Source organism: Syngnathus scovelli, chromosome 3 (assembly GCF_024217435.2).
Source record: "Syngnathus scovelli strain Florida chromosome 3, RoL_Ssco_1.2, whole genome shotgun sequence".
Classification (NCBI taxonomy): Eukaryota; Metazoa; Chordata; class Actinopteri; order Syngnathiformes; family Syngnathidae; genus Syngnathus; species Syngnathus scovelli.
This window is the reverse complement of record NC_090849.1, coordinates 22113616-22130609: the sequence shown is the minus strand read 5'-3', so window position 1 is coordinate 22130609 and position 16994 is coordinate 22113616. Positions and strand designations below refer to the sequence as shown.

At 47.0% G+C, this 16994-nt stretch overlaps 2 protein-coding genes across 4 annotated transcripts; one reads left to right on the top strand and one right to left on the bottom strand.

Moving 5' to 3' along the window:
* The first annotated feature begins 3285 nt into the window (after positions 1–3285).
* Positions 3286–10389, top strand: prkg2 (protein kinase cGMP-dependent 2). 3 transcript variants are annotated; one of them, XM_049763148.2, is made up of 19 exons: positions 3286–3413; positions 3981–4442; positions 4917–5083; positions 5365–5478; positions 5752–5857; positions 6544–6607; positions 7017–7094; positions 7174–7268; positions 7342–7410; positions 7568–7666; positions 7727–7877; positions 8050–8186; positions 8381–8470; positions 8536–8677; positions 9191–9354; positions 9424–9546; positions 9632–9694; positions 9791–9857; positions 10099–10389. In XM_049763148.2, the coding sequence occupies exons 2-19, from the start codon at positions 4045–4047 to the stop codon at positions 10192–10194; spliced, it is 2223 nt and encodes a 740-aa protein (XP_049619105.1). In that variant the 5' UTR covers positions 3286–3413; positions 3981–4044; the 3' UTR covers positions 10195–10389. The 3 variants fall into 3 exon arrangements, with proteins under 3 accessions (XP_049619105.1, XP_049619104.1, XP_068506303.1); XM_049763147.2 differs by having other exon boundaries at positions 7724–7877; XM_068650202.1 differs by lacking the exon at positions 3286–3413 and adding an exon at positions 4663–4820 and having other exon boundaries at positions 4299–4442; positions 7724–7877.
* A 272-nt stretch (positions 10390–10661) lies between these two features.
* Positions 10662–16388, bottom strand: bmp3 (bone morphogenetic protein 3). The gene is made up of 3 exons (XM_049763290.2): positions 15293–16388; positions 13881–14758; positions 10662–12516 (listed from the first exon to the last, which is right to left on the bottom strand). Exons 1-3 carry the CDS (start codon positions 15567–15569, stop codon positions 12325–12327), a joined length of 1347 nt encoding a protein of 448 aa, XP_049619247.1. The 5' UTR covers positions 15570–16388; the 3' UTR covers positions 10662–12324.
* Between the last annotated feature and the right edge of the window lie 606 nt (positions 16389–16994).

The window sequence follows — 16994 nt, the reverse complement described above, 5'->3', positions numbered from 1 at the left end:
TCCGTTTTTTTTTTTTTTTTTTTAAACTTTAATAACACACAGAACTAAGCGATACACCAGACAAAAAGCAATCGACAACGGCAATGCACACATTTTTCTCTATATTACAACATCCCGTGGGAACAACATCAAACAATACAACTACCCCCCCCCAAACAAAAATTATTATATATAATATTAATAATAATAATTGGCTCGGGTAATTCACACATTTCTTTCTATAATACAATACCTACACACTGATCCGTTAGCAACAGTCTCTCACCCGGTCGTGAACAGGAAGTTGCGTCACTGACCCGTCTCGTTCGTCAACGGGAAATTACGTCACGGACTCGTAAAGTCCGCCCCCCCCCCTTTCCTAAAGTGATTCGTTCTTTTTTCAGTTCATATGACTTCAACCAGTAGGTGTCGGTAACGCGCATTGAAGCTGGTGCCACCTCGCCCTAAAACAAAACAAAAAGAAGAAAATGTCGTGACTTCCTGTTCACGAACGAGTCGTGAATTGCATTTCCAACACACCAACTGAACGAATATGTGAGGGAACGAGACAGTGATTTGCATTTCCAGTTCATCGCGAGAAGGCATCAGTGAGGGAACGAATCCTGACTTTCCCGTTCGCGAACGAGGCAATGGGTCAACTGCCTTCCTTGCCGTGCATCAACGGATTAGTCAGTGAACGTGTTGCGTCTCCGTCCTGACGTGAACTACGGAAGCCAGGATGTCAATTTACGATTTTCCAAGGAAAGAAACAACCACTCACTGAAACACCACTTCTTTTATGTGCTAACAATTATTGCATGAAGGGATGCGCCGTTATGCAACAACGGGGAGATTATGCTTCTAATCTTGATTTTATAACACTTGTAGTAGTTTTTAAATAACGTGTATGCATATATACGCCTAAATATTGTTATCCAATATGACTACTGCAATTTCACATTGGATTGCTGGTTTGAAATTTGCTTTTATTATTATTATTTTTAATAAACATTTATGTTAAAACTTGTCTGGTGTTTTTTTCATTGTTTTTATATTTGCCAATTAAAACATGAAAATCTGACATTTGGTTAACTGCTTTATATGACAATATGTATGTGTTTTACGTTGTGTAATATGTGTTGGTGTCCCCCAAAATAAAGAGCAAGTCAAATACACATTCTTGACACGTACAAAAAATGCATAAAGTTATTAGGTACACCTGAAAATGGTGGTGTACCTATAATGGGTGTCCGTGTGACGTCACATATCAACCAGCCAATCAGGAGGTGGGGGTGAGGGCGGGTGTGGCACTTTTCACTTTCACTTCAGCTTTGGCCATGATTTTTCCCTAATGAAGTGGCCTGTTATTAGGTACACCTAAAAATGGCGGCGTACCTAAAGGAGTGTCCGTGTGACATCACAGATCAAACAGCCAATCAGAAAGTGGGGGTGAGGGCGGGTGTGGCACTTTTCACTTAAACCAGTGGTGGCGACCTCCAGTCCTCGAGGGGCCGCGTTCCAATATGTTTTCCAAGTGACCCTCGTTAAGCGCACCTGCGTGAAAACTTTTAGCTCCTTTTGAACGTGAAAAGAGCTAAAAGTTTTCACGCAGGTGCGCTTAACGAGGGTCACTTGGAAAACATGTTGGAACGCGGCCCCGAGGACTAGAGCTTGACACCTGTGACCTTTGACCATGATATTTCCCTAATAAAGTGGCCTGTTATTAGGTACACTTGAAAATGGCGGTGTACCTAATGGAGTGTCCGTGTGATTTCCTCGTTAAGCGCACCTGCGTGAAAACTTTTAGCTCCTTTCACGTTCAAAAGAAGCTAAAAGTTTTCACGCAGGTGCGCTTAACGAGGGTCACTTGGAAAACATGTTGGAACGCGGCCCTGAGGACTAGAGCTTGACACCTGTGACCTTTGACCATGATATTTCCCTAATAAAGTGGCCTGTTATTAGGTACACTTGAAAATGGCGGTGTACCTAATGGAGTGTCCGTGTGATTCCCTCGTTAAGCGCACCTGCGTGAAAACTTTTAGCTCCTTTCACGTTCAAAAGAAGCTAAAAGTTTTCACGCAGGTGCGCTTAACGAGGGTCACTTGGAAAACATATTGGAACGCGGCCCCTCGAGGACTGGAGGTCGCCACCACTGGTTTAAGTGAAAAGTGCCACACCCGCCCTCACCCCCACCTCCTGATTGGCTGGTTGATCTGTGACGTCACACGTGTACCTAATAACTTTATGCATTTTTTGTACGTGTCAAGAATGTGTATTTGACTACTTGCTCTTTATTTGGGGGGACACCAACACATTTTACACAACGTAAAACACATACATTGTTTTCATGCCCAAAAAAGTAAAAACAAGGAATAAAACACCAGACAAGTTTTTACAGGTTTTAATGTTTATTAAAATAATAATAATAATGATAATAATAATAATAAAAGTAAATTTCAAACCAGCAATCCAATGTGAAATTACAGTAGATATATTGGATAATATTTAGGCGTATACATGCATACACGTTATTTAAAAACTACAAGTGTTATGTTATATTATTTATTCATCACTCTTATCTATTCATTGTTTGTGCCTTCTTGTTTTTATTTTTTTGTGTTGTTTAATTGTATGTATATTGTGTACTATGTCTTATCACCGTGGGATAATGGGAATGTAATTTCGATTTCTTTGTGTGTCTTGGCATGTGAAGAAACTGACAAAGCAGACTTTGACTTTGATAAAATCAAGATTACCCAAAGAGAAGGATAACCTCCCCGTTGTTGCACAACGGCGCATCCCTTCAATCAATAAAGTTAGCCGTTAGCTTGGGGAAAACGCGCATAAAAGAAGTGGTGTTTCACTGAGTCGTTCTTGTTCTTTCTTTCCTTGGCAAATCGTACATCTGCATTCTGGCTTACGTAGTTCACGCCAGGAGGGAAACGCAACACGTTCACAGACTGATCCGTAGATGCACGGGAAGGAAGGCAGGTGACCCATTATCGCTTTCGCGAACGGGAAAGTCAGGATTCGTTCCCTCACTGATGCCTTCTCGCGATGAACTGGAAATGCAAATCACTGTCTCGTTCGCTCACACATCCGTTCAGTTAGTGTACGGGAAATGCAATTCACGACTCGTTCGTGAACAGGAAGTTACGTCATTTTCTTCTTCGTTTTGTTTTACGGCGAGGTGGCACCAGCTTCAATGCGCATTACCGACACCTACTGGTTAAAGTCATATGAACTGAAAAAAGAACGAATCACTTTAGGAAGTGATTTGTTCACTCTCGTTCACTGAAAAAAACATCGTTTTTTTGAACAAATCGTTCACTCACGAGCCAACACTAGTAGAGGAGACAGACGTGCGGTAGCGGATGGAGCGCACCGTCTCGTCGCGAGCGCGGGATTCGGACTCGAACCTCGTCATTCGTCAGGTAAGAAGCGGCTTCACGTTGCATGCGTGCACACCCCGCGCAAGCACGCCCCTGTTGCCACCGCTGTTTATTCCCCCCCAGGCACCTTAAGTGTGTGGTCGTGACGTAGTTTTGTTGACGTTGGTGTAAATCTGACATTTGACGTCATCAGAAAGTTGTGGCTCAAATGCATGTTGAGCGCGAGGGGGGGCGGGTATCACTAAGGAGGAACAATTACACTCTTATTATCACTCACTGTGGAATTTGCGTGTGCGTGCGTCTGCCTTTGTGTGTCCGTGCGCTTGTGTGTGGTTGACTTCTTGTGTGGGTTTTGTCCGAGCGTAAATGTGAACGTGTGCATGAACTTGTGTAGCTGTGTGTGCGTGTGTGTGTGTGTGAGAGAGAGAGAGAGAGAGAGAGAGAGAGAGAGAGAGAGAGAGAGAATGTTTCTGCCTGTCTGTGGGTGTGATTTTGTTTTGTGTAACCGATTACTGATTGTCAGTAAGAGTGTGTGTGCGTGTGTGTGTTTGTGAGTCTCCATTGATTGTGCAACCTGACACTTGCTGCCTTCTGAATTATGGATGACAGCCACACCGCGCTCTTCCTCTTGGGCTTCCTCCAATCTCGACGCTCATCTTCCCGCTCTCCAAGGATGGGAAACGGCTCAGCGAAGGCCAAGCGCTCCAAGAGGCCCTCGCCGGACCCTCTGACGACGCGCGTCGACCAGCTGGAGCAGGAGCTGCGAGGGAAAGACCAGGAACTGGCCGCCAAAGAGCAGATGGTCAGAAGTCTCCAAGAGAAAATCGCCGCGCAGGAACAGGCCCTCATGCACCTCAGCCAGGAGCTGCGGAAAAAGCAGCAGAATGGCGTCCAAAACCAGAAAGGAGACCGACTGGCTGCCGGGGTCCAAGGAGTCGGTATCAAGGAGACCCTCAATAAGAGGAAGGGCGCCAAAGCGGGAGTGTCTGCAGAACCGACATCCCGAACTTATGACTGTAACCACCTGCCGAAGTTCTCCTTTGACAAAGCCCGAGTACCCAAAGAGTCCAGGTAAGACACCTCAGATGCAATCATGAACAGAACCACAACACTTTGCATTAGTCTTTTTCCAACCAGGAGATTTTTAGGAGCATTCTTGCTCCAGACAGTAAACTTGAGTAAAGTTCTTGTTCCCGACAGGTGACTTTGACGATTCTCAAAGTCCTTGTTCCTGACGGTGGTTTTAAGAATGTTGTTCCTGACAAGTGCTTTCCCCAAATTCTGGCTCCAGACAGGCTGTGCCAGATGGTGGACCACCTCCGGGCTAAGACAAGTGGCGTTAGCACACAGGAAGCGACACGTTCCTCCCGCCAAAGCTGTGATGATTGTTTTTTTTTTTTTTTTCCATTTACTTTTGCTGTCATCTTGTTTTGCAGACGCCAAAGAAATGTTGAGTCGCGGCGACGTGGGCGAATAATCGCTTGCCAACGTCGCCATCTAACTCCTCTGTATTTGCGGCATTTTTTTGTATGTGTTTTGTGATAGTGTGAAGAAGCAGTTGGTGGAGGCCCTGAACAGGAACCAGTATCTGAAGCGCTTGGAGCCGCAGCAGCTCAGAGACATCGTGGAGTGCATGTTCCTGCGCAAGTACCAGCAGGGAGATTTTGTGGTCCGGCAGGGAGAAGTTGGCAACCACCTCTTTGTCCTGGCAGGTACCACTTTATTCTTATTCCTGACCCACCATTTTGAGCAAAGGTGAAGAAAAGTTCTTGTTTTTCCAAACGTCTTTGTTCCTCATGAGCAATTTCAATTGTCCGTGTCCCTGTCCCCTGACAAGAGACATTGACACACACACGTTACATAAAAGCACACACAGGAACCGATTCTATCAAAGCATGGTTGTGATGCGTGATAGTGTAATATAATGTGTGTGTGTAATCCAATAATCTATGTTGTCTCTGTTTCTCTCGCTGTCTCCCACTCGCACACGCAGATGGAAAGTTGGACGTGTTTCAAGAGGACGCGCTGGTGTCGTCAATGATGGCGTGGACGGCGTTCGGCGAGCTGGCCATCCTCTACAACTGCATGCGCACCGCGTCCGTGCGAGGTAAACCTCATTCTCCGCTTTCAGGCTAACGCCAGCTTTCTGCCCCATATGTCAAAGGCGGAAAGACAAAGGCATTACATTTTCTTTCATTCGAAATTGGATTGAAAAATGATACACCACCTGCTTCAAAAGTGAAAAGAGGTGAAAGGTCTGAATCAAAGACATTTGCTCACAAATAGATTTTGTCTCGCGCGTGCCAAAACAGACAAGGAAAATTCAAACCTATGTCGTCCTTTTATTCCCAAAACGCCTTTGTTTCCACCCCGATGGAAGCTGTGAACAGCGTGTGCACGTGGGCTCTGGAGCGCGAGGCCTTCCAGAACATCATGCGGAGAACGGCAGAGACGCGCCACCACCAGTACGGACACTTCCTGCGCAGGTTGGTTCAAAGGGCACCTCACTTTGGGTTTGATTTGTGCCAGGCTTAGCTCGCTAGGCTTCGGGTTGGCTTTTTCATGCTACGTTTACACTGCGGGCAAACCTGCAACCAATCTGGATTCAATTTGGTTTCAGTAAGCCTCGATGATTTAAATTTTGGGTTTCGAGACAGACTTTCTAGCTCGGCTTATGGTTGTAACCAGGTGTTGAATGGAATTTGAAATGCTGTGTTCACACTGCAGCCAAATCTGGATTCGATCTAGACTAAACTTAATTTGATTTTAATTTAAAATTCCCATCAGTCCAACACTTCTGCCAGAGTTTAGGTTTTCAATTCCGGTTTGACAACAGTAGTGCCGTTTGAAGTTTCAAGACAATGTTCTGGTTTTAGAGAGTTTCAGGACTGGGTCCTAGTTTTAGGTGATGTGTTCAAAACTACTTTAGGGTACAAAATTCGACTTTAAAGTCTCGATTAGAGTTTCAAACACATTTTGTAATTCAAATGAAGGTTTTAAAACAAGTTTATGTTTTTTTAATGAGGGTATCAAGATAGGTTAGTGGAGCTAGTGTTAGGGTTTCAACTGGGTGTAATTGGATATTAGATATTACAAGTTATGTTTACATTGAAGCCAGATCTGGAGCAGATGTGGTTTGAACTTGGTTTGACTTTTTTTTTTCCCCCATCAGTGTGTCACTTTTGGCTGATTTGCCCGACGACAAGATCAGCAAGATTGTGGACTGTCTGGAGGTGGTAAGGTTCTCACTCAGCATCAACAAGTGCCTCCTGGGAATCAAACCTGTCATCTGGACATAGACCTGAGGGTTAGGGTTTCAAACGAGGGTTTCAAAACAGACAAAAAGATAGGATTTATTTGAAGGATCAGGTTGGGTTCCAAATGAGCCTTTCATATTGGGGTTTAGGTCAGTGTTTAGGTTTTAAATTGTTTGAAGCGTGGGGTAGGGTTTCAAGTCAGGGTTTTAAGATAAGGTTTAGGTTTCATTTTCAAATTAGCAAGTGTTTCAAGTAAGGGTACTTAACATTTTGGGTAAAGAGTGACCTTGGTTGGCTTGCGTCAAAACAAGGGTAAGGCTTTATTAGGTTTTGAAATTTAGGTTTAAGTTTGAGGCAAAGGTTGTTTTAACCTTTGCCTGCCTTGCAGGAATACTACAACAGGGGCGACTATGTGATCCGAGAGGGCGAAGAGGGCAGCACCTTCTACATCATCGCTCAAGGAAAGGTAAGACATCTCTACTGCTACTACTGCCTGCTTCTTGTAAACACCCTACCAGGATTAAAAGCTGCTTTTCATCTCGCAGGTGAAGGTGACCCAGACCACAGAGGACCACAAGAGTCCTCAGGTCATAAACACGCTGCAAAAGGGCGACTACTTTGGAGAGAAGGCACTCATCAGGTAACCGCTAGCTTCCACGTAAGCTAATCGCCAACGCAAAGTGAAATATTGCTAACGCTAACGCCTGCTTTAGCGATGACGTCAGGTCCGCTAACATCGTTGCCGATGACGACAGATTGGAGTGCCTCCTCATGGATAGACAGTGAGTCAATTGCACCATGCCAAACAAGTTCCGAGTTTAGGGTTTCAAATTGGGGTTCAGACATAAAGTCAGGATTTGATTTTCAAATCAAGATCAGAGTTTAAAATGAAGGTTTGGAGCTAGAGTTAGGTTTCAAAAGGGGATTCTGACGTTACAGGACCTTTAACCAGACGGTAGGAACCTTCGACGAGCTCCAGAAATATCTCCAGGGCTACGTGGCTACGCTAGACCGGGACGACATGAAGCGCCACGCCAGGTACGGCACTCTCTCGCTTGTTTGCCGCTGTAAGCTCAGCAGGGTCGGCGTCCCCAGCAGGAAGTCGCTCTCACGGCACCCCAGTCAGACGCTGCCACCCGACGTGCTCCGCCTGAAGCAAATGGCCGCTACCTTCCCGCCGTCCAGACCGCTAGACCACATGGACGTCGTCGCCACACTCGGCGTCGGCGGATTTGGCCGAGTAGAACTGGTACGCAACAAGTTCTTTCATTCGCAAAGAAGTCATCCCGATCATTGTTCTCTCATGTACTGCCATAATATTCCGATATTTGCTTTTCATGGGAGGGTTGAAAACACCTGTTGGGAAAAACCTTTTGTTTTCCAAACTGCTCCTGACATGAAACGGTATTTCTTTCCATCAGGTGAAGGTGAAAGGCGAGGACGTGACGTTCGCGCTGAAGGTGATCAAGAAGAAGCATGTGGTGGACAACCGGCAGGAGGAGCACATCCACTCGGAGCGCCGCATCCTCGCCGAGGCCAGCTCGCCCTTTGTCGTCCGGTCAGGACCTCGTCTCGTATTTGCTCTTACAAATATTTGCACTGACAAGAATCGAGAGCCAGATGGTCACCGACTTGAAATATGTCAAGAAATACGCCTTGTTCAATTTCCCGCCTGTTCATCCATTTATATACACAACAACATAAGACAAAGGATAATTCTTTGACGTTCACTCTGCCACTCCTCCGCTCCAGACTGTTCCGAACATTCCGAGACGACAAATACGTCTACATGCTGCTGGAGGCCTGTCTCGGAGGAGAAGTCTGGAGTATTCTGAGAGACAGGTGGGTCCAAACATGGCCTTTGTTTGCGCTTTGACCGAGCCGGTGCTCTCCGCCATCTTGCTCAGGGGCAGCTTCGACGAGCCCACCGCCAAGTTCTGCGTGGGCTGCGTGACCGAGGCCTTCGAGTACTTGCACCGCAAGGCGATCCTCTACCGAGATCTCAAGCCGGAGAACCTCATGCTGGACTCCGAGGGTTACGTCAAACTGGTGAGTGGACGACTTTAGCGCGTGTTGCCATTATTACAAATCTGCTTGACTAATGAGTGACTGACCGTCATTGGTTAAGGAGCCTCGCAATTTTACATTTTTTTACTTACACACCAATTTTTCACTTTGAATTATTTGCTTTTACATTGATTCCTATGGGAAACATTATTTCTACTTGCAAACGTTTCTACTTACAAACCCGATTGCTAAGCAACTAAATTCATACCTCGAGGTACTACTGTACCACTTTGAAACCCTAACCCCAGTTTGAAACCCTAGCCCAGCAATTTGGCGCCCTCTCCAGCAGGTGGCGCTCCAGGTGAGTGCCTGGTTCGTCTTAGATCCTGAGAGCCGGCCCAAAGTGGCATTCAGCATTAAAGCACACAAGCTCACTAGCTAGCCAATGAGTGACCGGTAACGGTTAAGGTTGACAAGGCGTGACTGAAGGCAAAATGAAGCCAAGTGGAGAATGTGTGAAGCACATCACCAAATGATCTCCTTTCATCTCCGTAGGTGGACTTTGGCTTTGCCAAGAAGATGCGCGGGGGTCAGAAAACATGGACCTTCTGCGGGACACCCGAGTACGTGGCCCCGGAGATCATCCTCAACAAGGGCCATAATCTCAGTGTGGATTTTTGGTCCCTGGGCATCCTGGTGTTTGAGCTCCTGACTGGCAGGTGTGCCTTTCAAAACATTCTGCTCAACAAACCAACAAACAAACATGACTTCCTGCTTGGGGCAAGCAGCCCCCCATTCACAGGAAGCGACCAGATGGCCACCTACACCAACATCTTGAAGGGCGTCGACAAGATGGACTTCCCCAAGAAGATTGCTAAGAGGCCTGAGGACCTCATACGCAAGCTCTGCAGGTTCCTCAAGCACCAACACGCACAGCACACACACAAACACACACAACCCTGTAAACCGCTGGTCCTTCTGGTTGATCTTCCTCAGGGGGAACCCAGCTGAGCGGCTTGGAAACATGAAAGGCGGCATCGGTGACATTAACAAGCACAGGTCACGTGCATTGTTTGGTTTTCTTTGTTTGTTTGGTGATGACTTTTTATTTTATTAGATGTTCATAGCGCAAACTGAACGTAAGATTATGTGCAGGTGGTTTAACGGGTTCGACTGGGCGGGACTAAAGGCTCAGACCCTGCCGTCGCCCCTCAAGAGACACGTAAGTCCGCCAGCAACACTTTGCAAAGTACTCAAGACAAAGAACTGGCTGGACTGGCTGCTTTTAGCACAAGTTCCAATTCACAAGGGGGGAGACTGGCCAACAGCTCCGATTAGCGGTTGGTGCGAGCGAGCACAAACGTTCTAGAACATCTGAACTTGATTTGAGACTAGCTAAAAATAAGCAAGCGTGTCAATGGACAATAGCTGACCTTGTTTTGTTTGTTTTTGTCGTCTTTCAGGTGTCAGGTCCTCTGGACCACAGCCACTTTGACGTTTATCCCCCCGATGACAAAATTCCTCCCGACGAGCTCTCGGGATGGGACGCCGATTTCTGAGCTCCGACCATCATCGTTTTGACCGTTCCAAAAGTTCCACCTGGCCATAAGAAAAACAAGAACATCATCATTTGAGATGTGGTGACTTTGTGGAAGTACAGCGTGCGCCCTCACGTTAGTTAGCCTCTTTTGGTTCCTCTCGACCGTCAGAATGGATTGTTTTGTAAATAAAGACCGCTGGACACTTTGATAAAAGTTTTCATGGGATTGCATCAGGCAAATGGAATGGGGGAAAAAAAAAGTCATAAAATACAATGTGTGTTCTTGAAAAATTTTTGAACAAAGAAAATGGGTCTTCACGAAACGTGCAACAAAGGACGTGAAGACGTTAATGATCCGACGGGGAGTGAGGGGCAGACAGGACTTAAATACGCGACAGGTAACGAGAGGCAAGTGAGAATGATCACATTAATCATGGGCACACAGGAGGGGAGGGGCGAGCACACAGACAGAAACCGTGACGGACAGACGCGAGACCCTTTTGCTTTATTTTCAAAAATGATTGCAGTTTTTGCTGAATAATCAGGCTTTGCTTCTCACAATGAAAACAGCTATTTTTTCTACACCCATGTTTTTTAATAAGACAAAAACAGAAAACAAGCAAATCTTTTTCAAACCAATTTTAAGTTTTTGAGGACTTTTGTTTCTGGACATTTTTCCCTATTAGCATACACACATCGGACGATTTGCGAGTGTGGACCTCTGCAAACTTTTATTCATTTCTATGAATGCTTGGCGAGTTGGCAGCGCTGCTCGTGTCGGGGGGTCAAAGGTCAAATGTCCATCACTTATTAAAGCCCGCATACCTCCTTCCAAGGCCACACCCCCTCAGCCAGATAGACAAAAATAAATAGCTTCAAGATATTTCCATATACAAATATACGTTAGCGAGCTTATTGTACAAGCGTTTTCTAACATTTCCACAAGTGAAAACAAAAAGACCACAGTGTGTCTATGGCATGCAACGCGAACAAAAAAGTACAAAATATAAAAGTTACCAAAAAAACAACATTTGACACAAAATAAATGTCTCTGACATATCAAAACCATTTGAAATATATTCATATATTTTGAAGAGTAAATTCCACAATCATAGCTTTTCATTACAAACCGATTCCCAAGTTAAAAAACTCAAAAGGCACTTGCCGACAGACAAAAATGTCAGCACAGCAAAATGTACAAGGGAACGCGTGTACGAGAAGTCTGCATAAATAGTTTATTTGATGTTGAGCTTTCAATACAACCTGAGGATGTCTTCATTTGCTAAAGAGAGTAGGGGTGCGCCAGCTGAGGATGTTGAAGAGGGTGCATGGCTTCAAAGGTTCAGGAACAAAGCTGGCAACCTGTTTACTTTGGTTTGGTTCAATGGCTTAATGGCTTATTATTGATTTATTCATTATCCATGCAAGTTTTTTGGGAACATGCATGCAACCCTCTGGACTGTGAAGCGGACGTGCTAACCAGTGCGACCCCGTGGTGTCTATTTGTGATTCATTTATTTATTTATTTATCAGGGGGAGCGGTGATGGTTTATGGCGTTGCATGAAATCAAAAAAATGGATTTAAAAAAGTGAGAAGATGAGGAATTTAGCAATCCAAGAGATGATAGAATAAATCTGAACAACCGAGACAATGGTGGTATGCACCTCCCTGGGGATGTGCGTGAAAGTTTTTAGTCATCCACATGATCATATTTGTTTGATGAAACGGGATTTCTTTAAAAAAAAAAAATTGGGAGCCTAAGGGTGCGCCCCCTTGAAAAACTAAGACAACCCCCTTCTAGAATAAAGATATACAATGAAATACGGTTTTAGGTGAGGTAAACTTTTGCATGCCCCGGGGTGTGTTTGTATAAAGGTCATTTGGATTCTCTTCTCACGCAGCCTGGAAGGGGTACGTCAACTTTGCCGTGGATGCGGAAGACGGGGGGGGGCGTCTAAAGTTCAGGATGCGAAGGGGTGCGCCCCAACAGAGGGATTTAGCCTTCAGTGTTCCTTCTTCACCCTGACCCTAACCGCAATGCACCCCGCTTCCAATGCCCAGTTAGTCCGGTTCATTGTCAGGGTTAAGGAAAAAAACAGGAGATGACTTGCTTCCATGGTGACAGAGGGCAAAAGTATGCCAAGGGAGCTATCGGCACGCGCACGAATCCACCGTCATGTTAGGGTACACTTTGAGCACCACGTTCCTGTCCTCATCAAAGAAGAGAATGCTGAGGGAGGACATCTTTTCGGGGACGCAGCACGGCTCGGGAATGCCGGGCACCACACCCACCGCCCGCACGATGCTCTGGATGGTGGCGTGGTTGGAAGGTTTCAGCGCCTGCAAGCACAACGGACGTTAGTGACGAGGCATTTCGCACACATTTTGTTTAAGACCATTGGAACCTCCTTGATTTCACGATAAGACATCAGAAGTAGTGCGCCAAATCTATTGCGTTTAAACATTCAACCTTTGACGTGTGTTTGCCTGTTCCACTCAAGGTTGTGGAATGCTGCCAGTGGATTTCTGCGTCTTTTCCCACCGACGGGGACGCTTTGAAAGGGGGGGTGTCCACTCTTTAAACAGCAACCCCTGCAGGCGAGGAGGAGCGCGGATGCCACAGGCCGCTTCTGGAAACAATTAGGCCGCACTACAAAGCCCGGGACCGCCGAGAGGGAGTGAATTAAGTGGTGCGCATTCCGGCCACGTTTCGAATGTTTGCTGTCTTATCAGATGGGAAGCACCTTTGTGTTTATGCACATCTCTTAAATGGAAATATGACATGATGCCTTGGAGGAGCTTTGGGTTGCTGATGGCATCTTTGCCGTTTGCATAATGATAAGAGTGGCTGTTAGCATGAAGCTATATGTAGTGGATCTGTGGAAGCACTGACTAATGTTTTGAATTGACATCCCGATCGCTCAATAGTGATGGAAAACGATCCAACACAGCAGCACAAGAACCTTTTTTTTTTTCAGCACATGTCCAAAATCGGAATATTTCTAATCAAACGTGGGACATTAGTAATGCTAACACCTAGCATGGTGACATGAGGTAAAGGTGGTTAGTCATTGCTACACTAACCTACCAACCACTTTGTGCTAATTTAGCTATTGTGCTAATTTAGCCTATCCACAATCCAGACACCAGCAGACCAACCTCTTCATCTACCAGGCTAACCACCTACAACATCCACTTAGCCACTTTTGTGACATCACTAATGCTACTATGTAGCCACCAGGCATGGGGCACCAGACCCCAACAGTTATCACGAGTTGGCCTACCCACTTGAGGACTTACCGACCCAAATAGAAAGCTAACATAAGCTAGCTACTTGGGACAGCACTAACATTTACTTCTGTGGTGACGCAGAGTGTGTAATACCCATTAAAGCCACCATAGGGCGAGTGTTGCTTAGCCTTGCTAGGCACACGACGCTAACTGTTTCTCTGTGCTAGTCCAGTTTCATCTAAACCAGCCGCATTGCTCGGTACGAGGCGGGTCGCAGGAATCACATCTCGGATTGTCAAGTAAATCCGAAACTGGAAAGCGGCGTCACCGGCGGAGTCAAGAAAGACATCTACTGACGGACAAGTGTCATCCGAGAAGTTAACAAATGCTTTACATTGATGACCGATTGAGACACGAGAAGGCAAGGTCAAGCCAGACAGGTCCCAACGAGGGAGACCAGCAGAAAGTCGCACCTTGGGCATGGGGAACTGGCACGATCCCGCGCAGTAGTAGGCATCAAAAGACTTTGGAGATATTATCCACTCGCTCCAGCCGATATCGGCAAAGTCCACTTTGAGGTAGCGGCGTGCGCAATTCCGGGGTTCGTTCCACTGCTTCTTCCGGGCCTTCTTGATGGTGTGCTCGTCAAACTGCAGCAGAGGCATCTTGTGCCTCGGGTTCTTGCGGCTTTTTTTCCGTGGCGGCCGTCGAGCTTGCTTGCTCTGGAAGGGCTCGTAGGGACTGGACTCGTCCCAGCCGGCCGTCTCGTAGGGGTACTCGGGTCCGGGGAGCTCATTGTTCTGCAGGGGGAGCGGGATATTGGCGGAGCGCTTGGGCCTGGAGGAGCTCCTCTGCCGTTCCTCCGGCTCCTCCGCCGAGGGATTCCTCCTGAGTGTGGCCACCACACTCTCGGGCTCCGCGATGGCCGAGTCGTTGGCGTAGACCAGGATATAAGGAGAGCGGTCAGCTAGGAGCTCCTTCCAGGGACGGGGTCCCCGTGAGGCCACCTCGATGCCAATGAGGAGCTGGTGGTGTGCCTTGGCTTGATTGACCGCCCGGGTGATGTCCTTCCATTGCCAGGAGATAAAGTCCCGGTAACGCGTGGACACATTGATGCGGAACTGGCCCAGCGTCCTCATCCGGTCCACCTCAGGGGCGAAGCTCCAGATAACGGCGTGGATGTGGCTGTGCCTGCGCGGGCCGTGGAGGACGCAGCCTTGGGGTCTGGAGCAGGACCCGCTGCTGTTGTGGAGGTCCCCGATGTAGTAGTGCAGCGTGGCAGAGAGGACGTCCTCGGACTTGGTGAGTGACGTCAGGTTGAAGATCTGAAGCTGCTTCCTGTTGATCACACCTGGAAGGAAAATTGTGCTGATAAGAGACTACCAGATAAGAGAAACCAGAACTTTAAATTTGGGCTCAATGCAACCGCTCTAAAATGAATATATATACGAGATAAATTCACTTCTTTCAGAGAAGCGGGTGTCTCTAAGTGGGTGCATAGCTCGCAGTACTCGACAGGGGGCAGCAAAAGCCAACAAAAGCAAAGCAAACGGAGCCTTCAAGCTTTCATTGTTTTAACAAAACGTCACGTTAAATTCAAAAGAAAAAATCCAATTCAGGTGAATAAAGTCGAAAATTGATTTAAAGTTTTGCAGGGGAATTAAGCCTTGATATGTCATTTTTACAAATATGTCTAAAAATCCGAGAAAAAAGATAAGAGTGAAGTTTGCTGGCGAAGGCAAAAAGCTGCAAGAGGTGGATTATTATTACAATTTCAATGAATCAATTCAATTTCGATTCAATTCAAATTACAAATCAATTTTTTGGAACATTTGTGGACGGCGACTTTTGTTCAACGCATTGTTTTGTGCATCTGTTGACGTACCCCAGTGTGCCTTGAAGCTGCGCACCGTGTTCCCGTCCTTGAAGGCGAATCCCGCCTTGTTGTACTTGTCGTACAGCATGTGCATGTGCTCCGTCACCGTGTCTTGGGACAGCCGCTCCCGGTCTCTCTCTACCAGCGGGGCTACCGTGCCGCCCGCCACCGGGTGTCTCCGCTCGACCGCGTGCGTAAAATCCGCCTCGGCTCGGAGCAGCGCGCAGTATCCAAGGCTCGCGCAGCAGGTCCACGCCGACAGCACGATCAGCAGCAAAAACGCCATCCTGGAGGTGGACGCGAAGACGACCAAAAAGGACTTTCTCCAATCTATCACACGAGTCTCCGCAAGCGGTTCCTATCTCCGGTAGGACTGGGCATCACCAGAGTGCGGAACCATCACAAGCAAGGAGGGGCGCGGCAAAGTCCAGTTGCAGGTGCCCGAAAAACAGATGCGAGGCTGCGCCGAGTCAGTCAAGCAGTCCCAAGGCTCAGCTTTCATTGAAACGCCACGACCCTCCGCTCGCAATTATAAAGGCTGCTGGGACCAGCAGGCTATTCCTCTCCCTCACACACACGCGTGCACGCGCGCACACACACGTGCACGCTGACAGACTGAAACAAGTTTCCCGTTCAGGAGACTTTTACGCACGCACGTTCAAACCCTGAAAAAAAAAAAAACAAAGCAGCTGATTTGTTAAGTGGGGTTCAACATTCATTCCATAGATCACTCTTTCCACGATGCGCACCCCTTCCCCCATGCTGAGTCAGCACACCAACTTTCCCTATCTCTCCCCTCATACGGTTGTGCAAAAAAATATTGCGGAGGTATGCAGGGGGAGAGGGGTGCGCTAATTGTCGACTTTCTGAAGCCACATGCTGACAGTTAGCCCCTCTCCCCAAAAAACACCCTTGAAGACATTTAGTTGACCTTATCAAACCCCCTAAAGGCACCTCCCCACGTCCCAGCACACCTTTGCAAAAAATTGGCACACCACTGCTCATCCGCACAGAGTCTGAAAAATGTTCAGTGGAGTCGTTTGTGAACGCTGACAGAGTTGACCCCATCGACTGAGCGCACTCTCTCAACTAACATGGTGCACCACCTAATATCAGCCCTCCCCCCCCCCCGCCAGTCTTTCATAAACCACAAATGTCTTACACATACTCCTGGCGCACCACCTATCATTTGTGCACACCATCAAAAATGTTCAGTCTATTTTTTGGCACACTCATTTTAACAGTTGGCGCACCCATTTGGTGCACACACGCTCCCTCACACACACACCCTAAAGTCGTGTTTGTGCATCCTCACTCAACCTGCGCACCCCCCATACAACATTTTGCCAAACATGCACCCTTTTCAACACATGTTGACGCACCCCCCCCCCCTTGCACACACCTTCAAAATCAACCAAAAAGACCAATGTAAGTATTTTTAGAAGCAAAAACTCCTGACCACGTTACAAAATATGACCGACAAAAAAAACTAATTGGTGCACCCCCCCAATCTGGTTTAGTGAATCCTAGCCATGCCCATGGATAAGTCTACATTTAGAGTTCAAGCATACAGACTGACCCCCCCCCCCCCCTCCTTTCTGACGCATGTGAAAGCAGCAGCTTATTGTTCGCATTAAAGGCTCGGCCGCCCATTTAGCGCACCTCAATGGTGTTAAGCACGCACATCCTGTAGCATCACGCTACCGTCCGG

Coding starts and splice junctions, on each gene's coding strand:
- prkg2 (XM_049763147.2), top strand. CDS start 4,045: ATGGGAAACGGCTCAGCGAAGGCCAAGCGCTCCAAGAGGCCCTCGCCG. Junction 7,269..7,341: donor GGAGAGAAGGCACTCATCAG/GTAACCGCTAGC, acceptor CGCCTGCTTTAG/CGATGACGTCAGGTCCGCTA. Junction 8,187..8,380: donor AGCTCGCCCTTTGTCGTCCG/GTCAGGACCTCG, acceptor CCTCCGCTCCAG/ACTGTTCCGAACATTCCGAG.
- bmp3 (XM_049763290.2), bottom strand. CDS start 15,569: ATGGCGTTTTTGCTGCTGATCGTGCTGTCGGCGTGGACCTGCTGCGCG. Junction 14,759..15,292: donor CAGCTTCAAGGCACACTGGG/GTACGTCAACAG, acceptor TTTTCCTTCCAG/GTGTGATCAACAGGAAGCAG. Junction 12,517..13,880: donor GCCAGTTCCCCATGCCCAAG/GTGCGACTTTCT, acceptor TTGTGCTTGCAG/GCGCTGAAACCTTCCAACCA.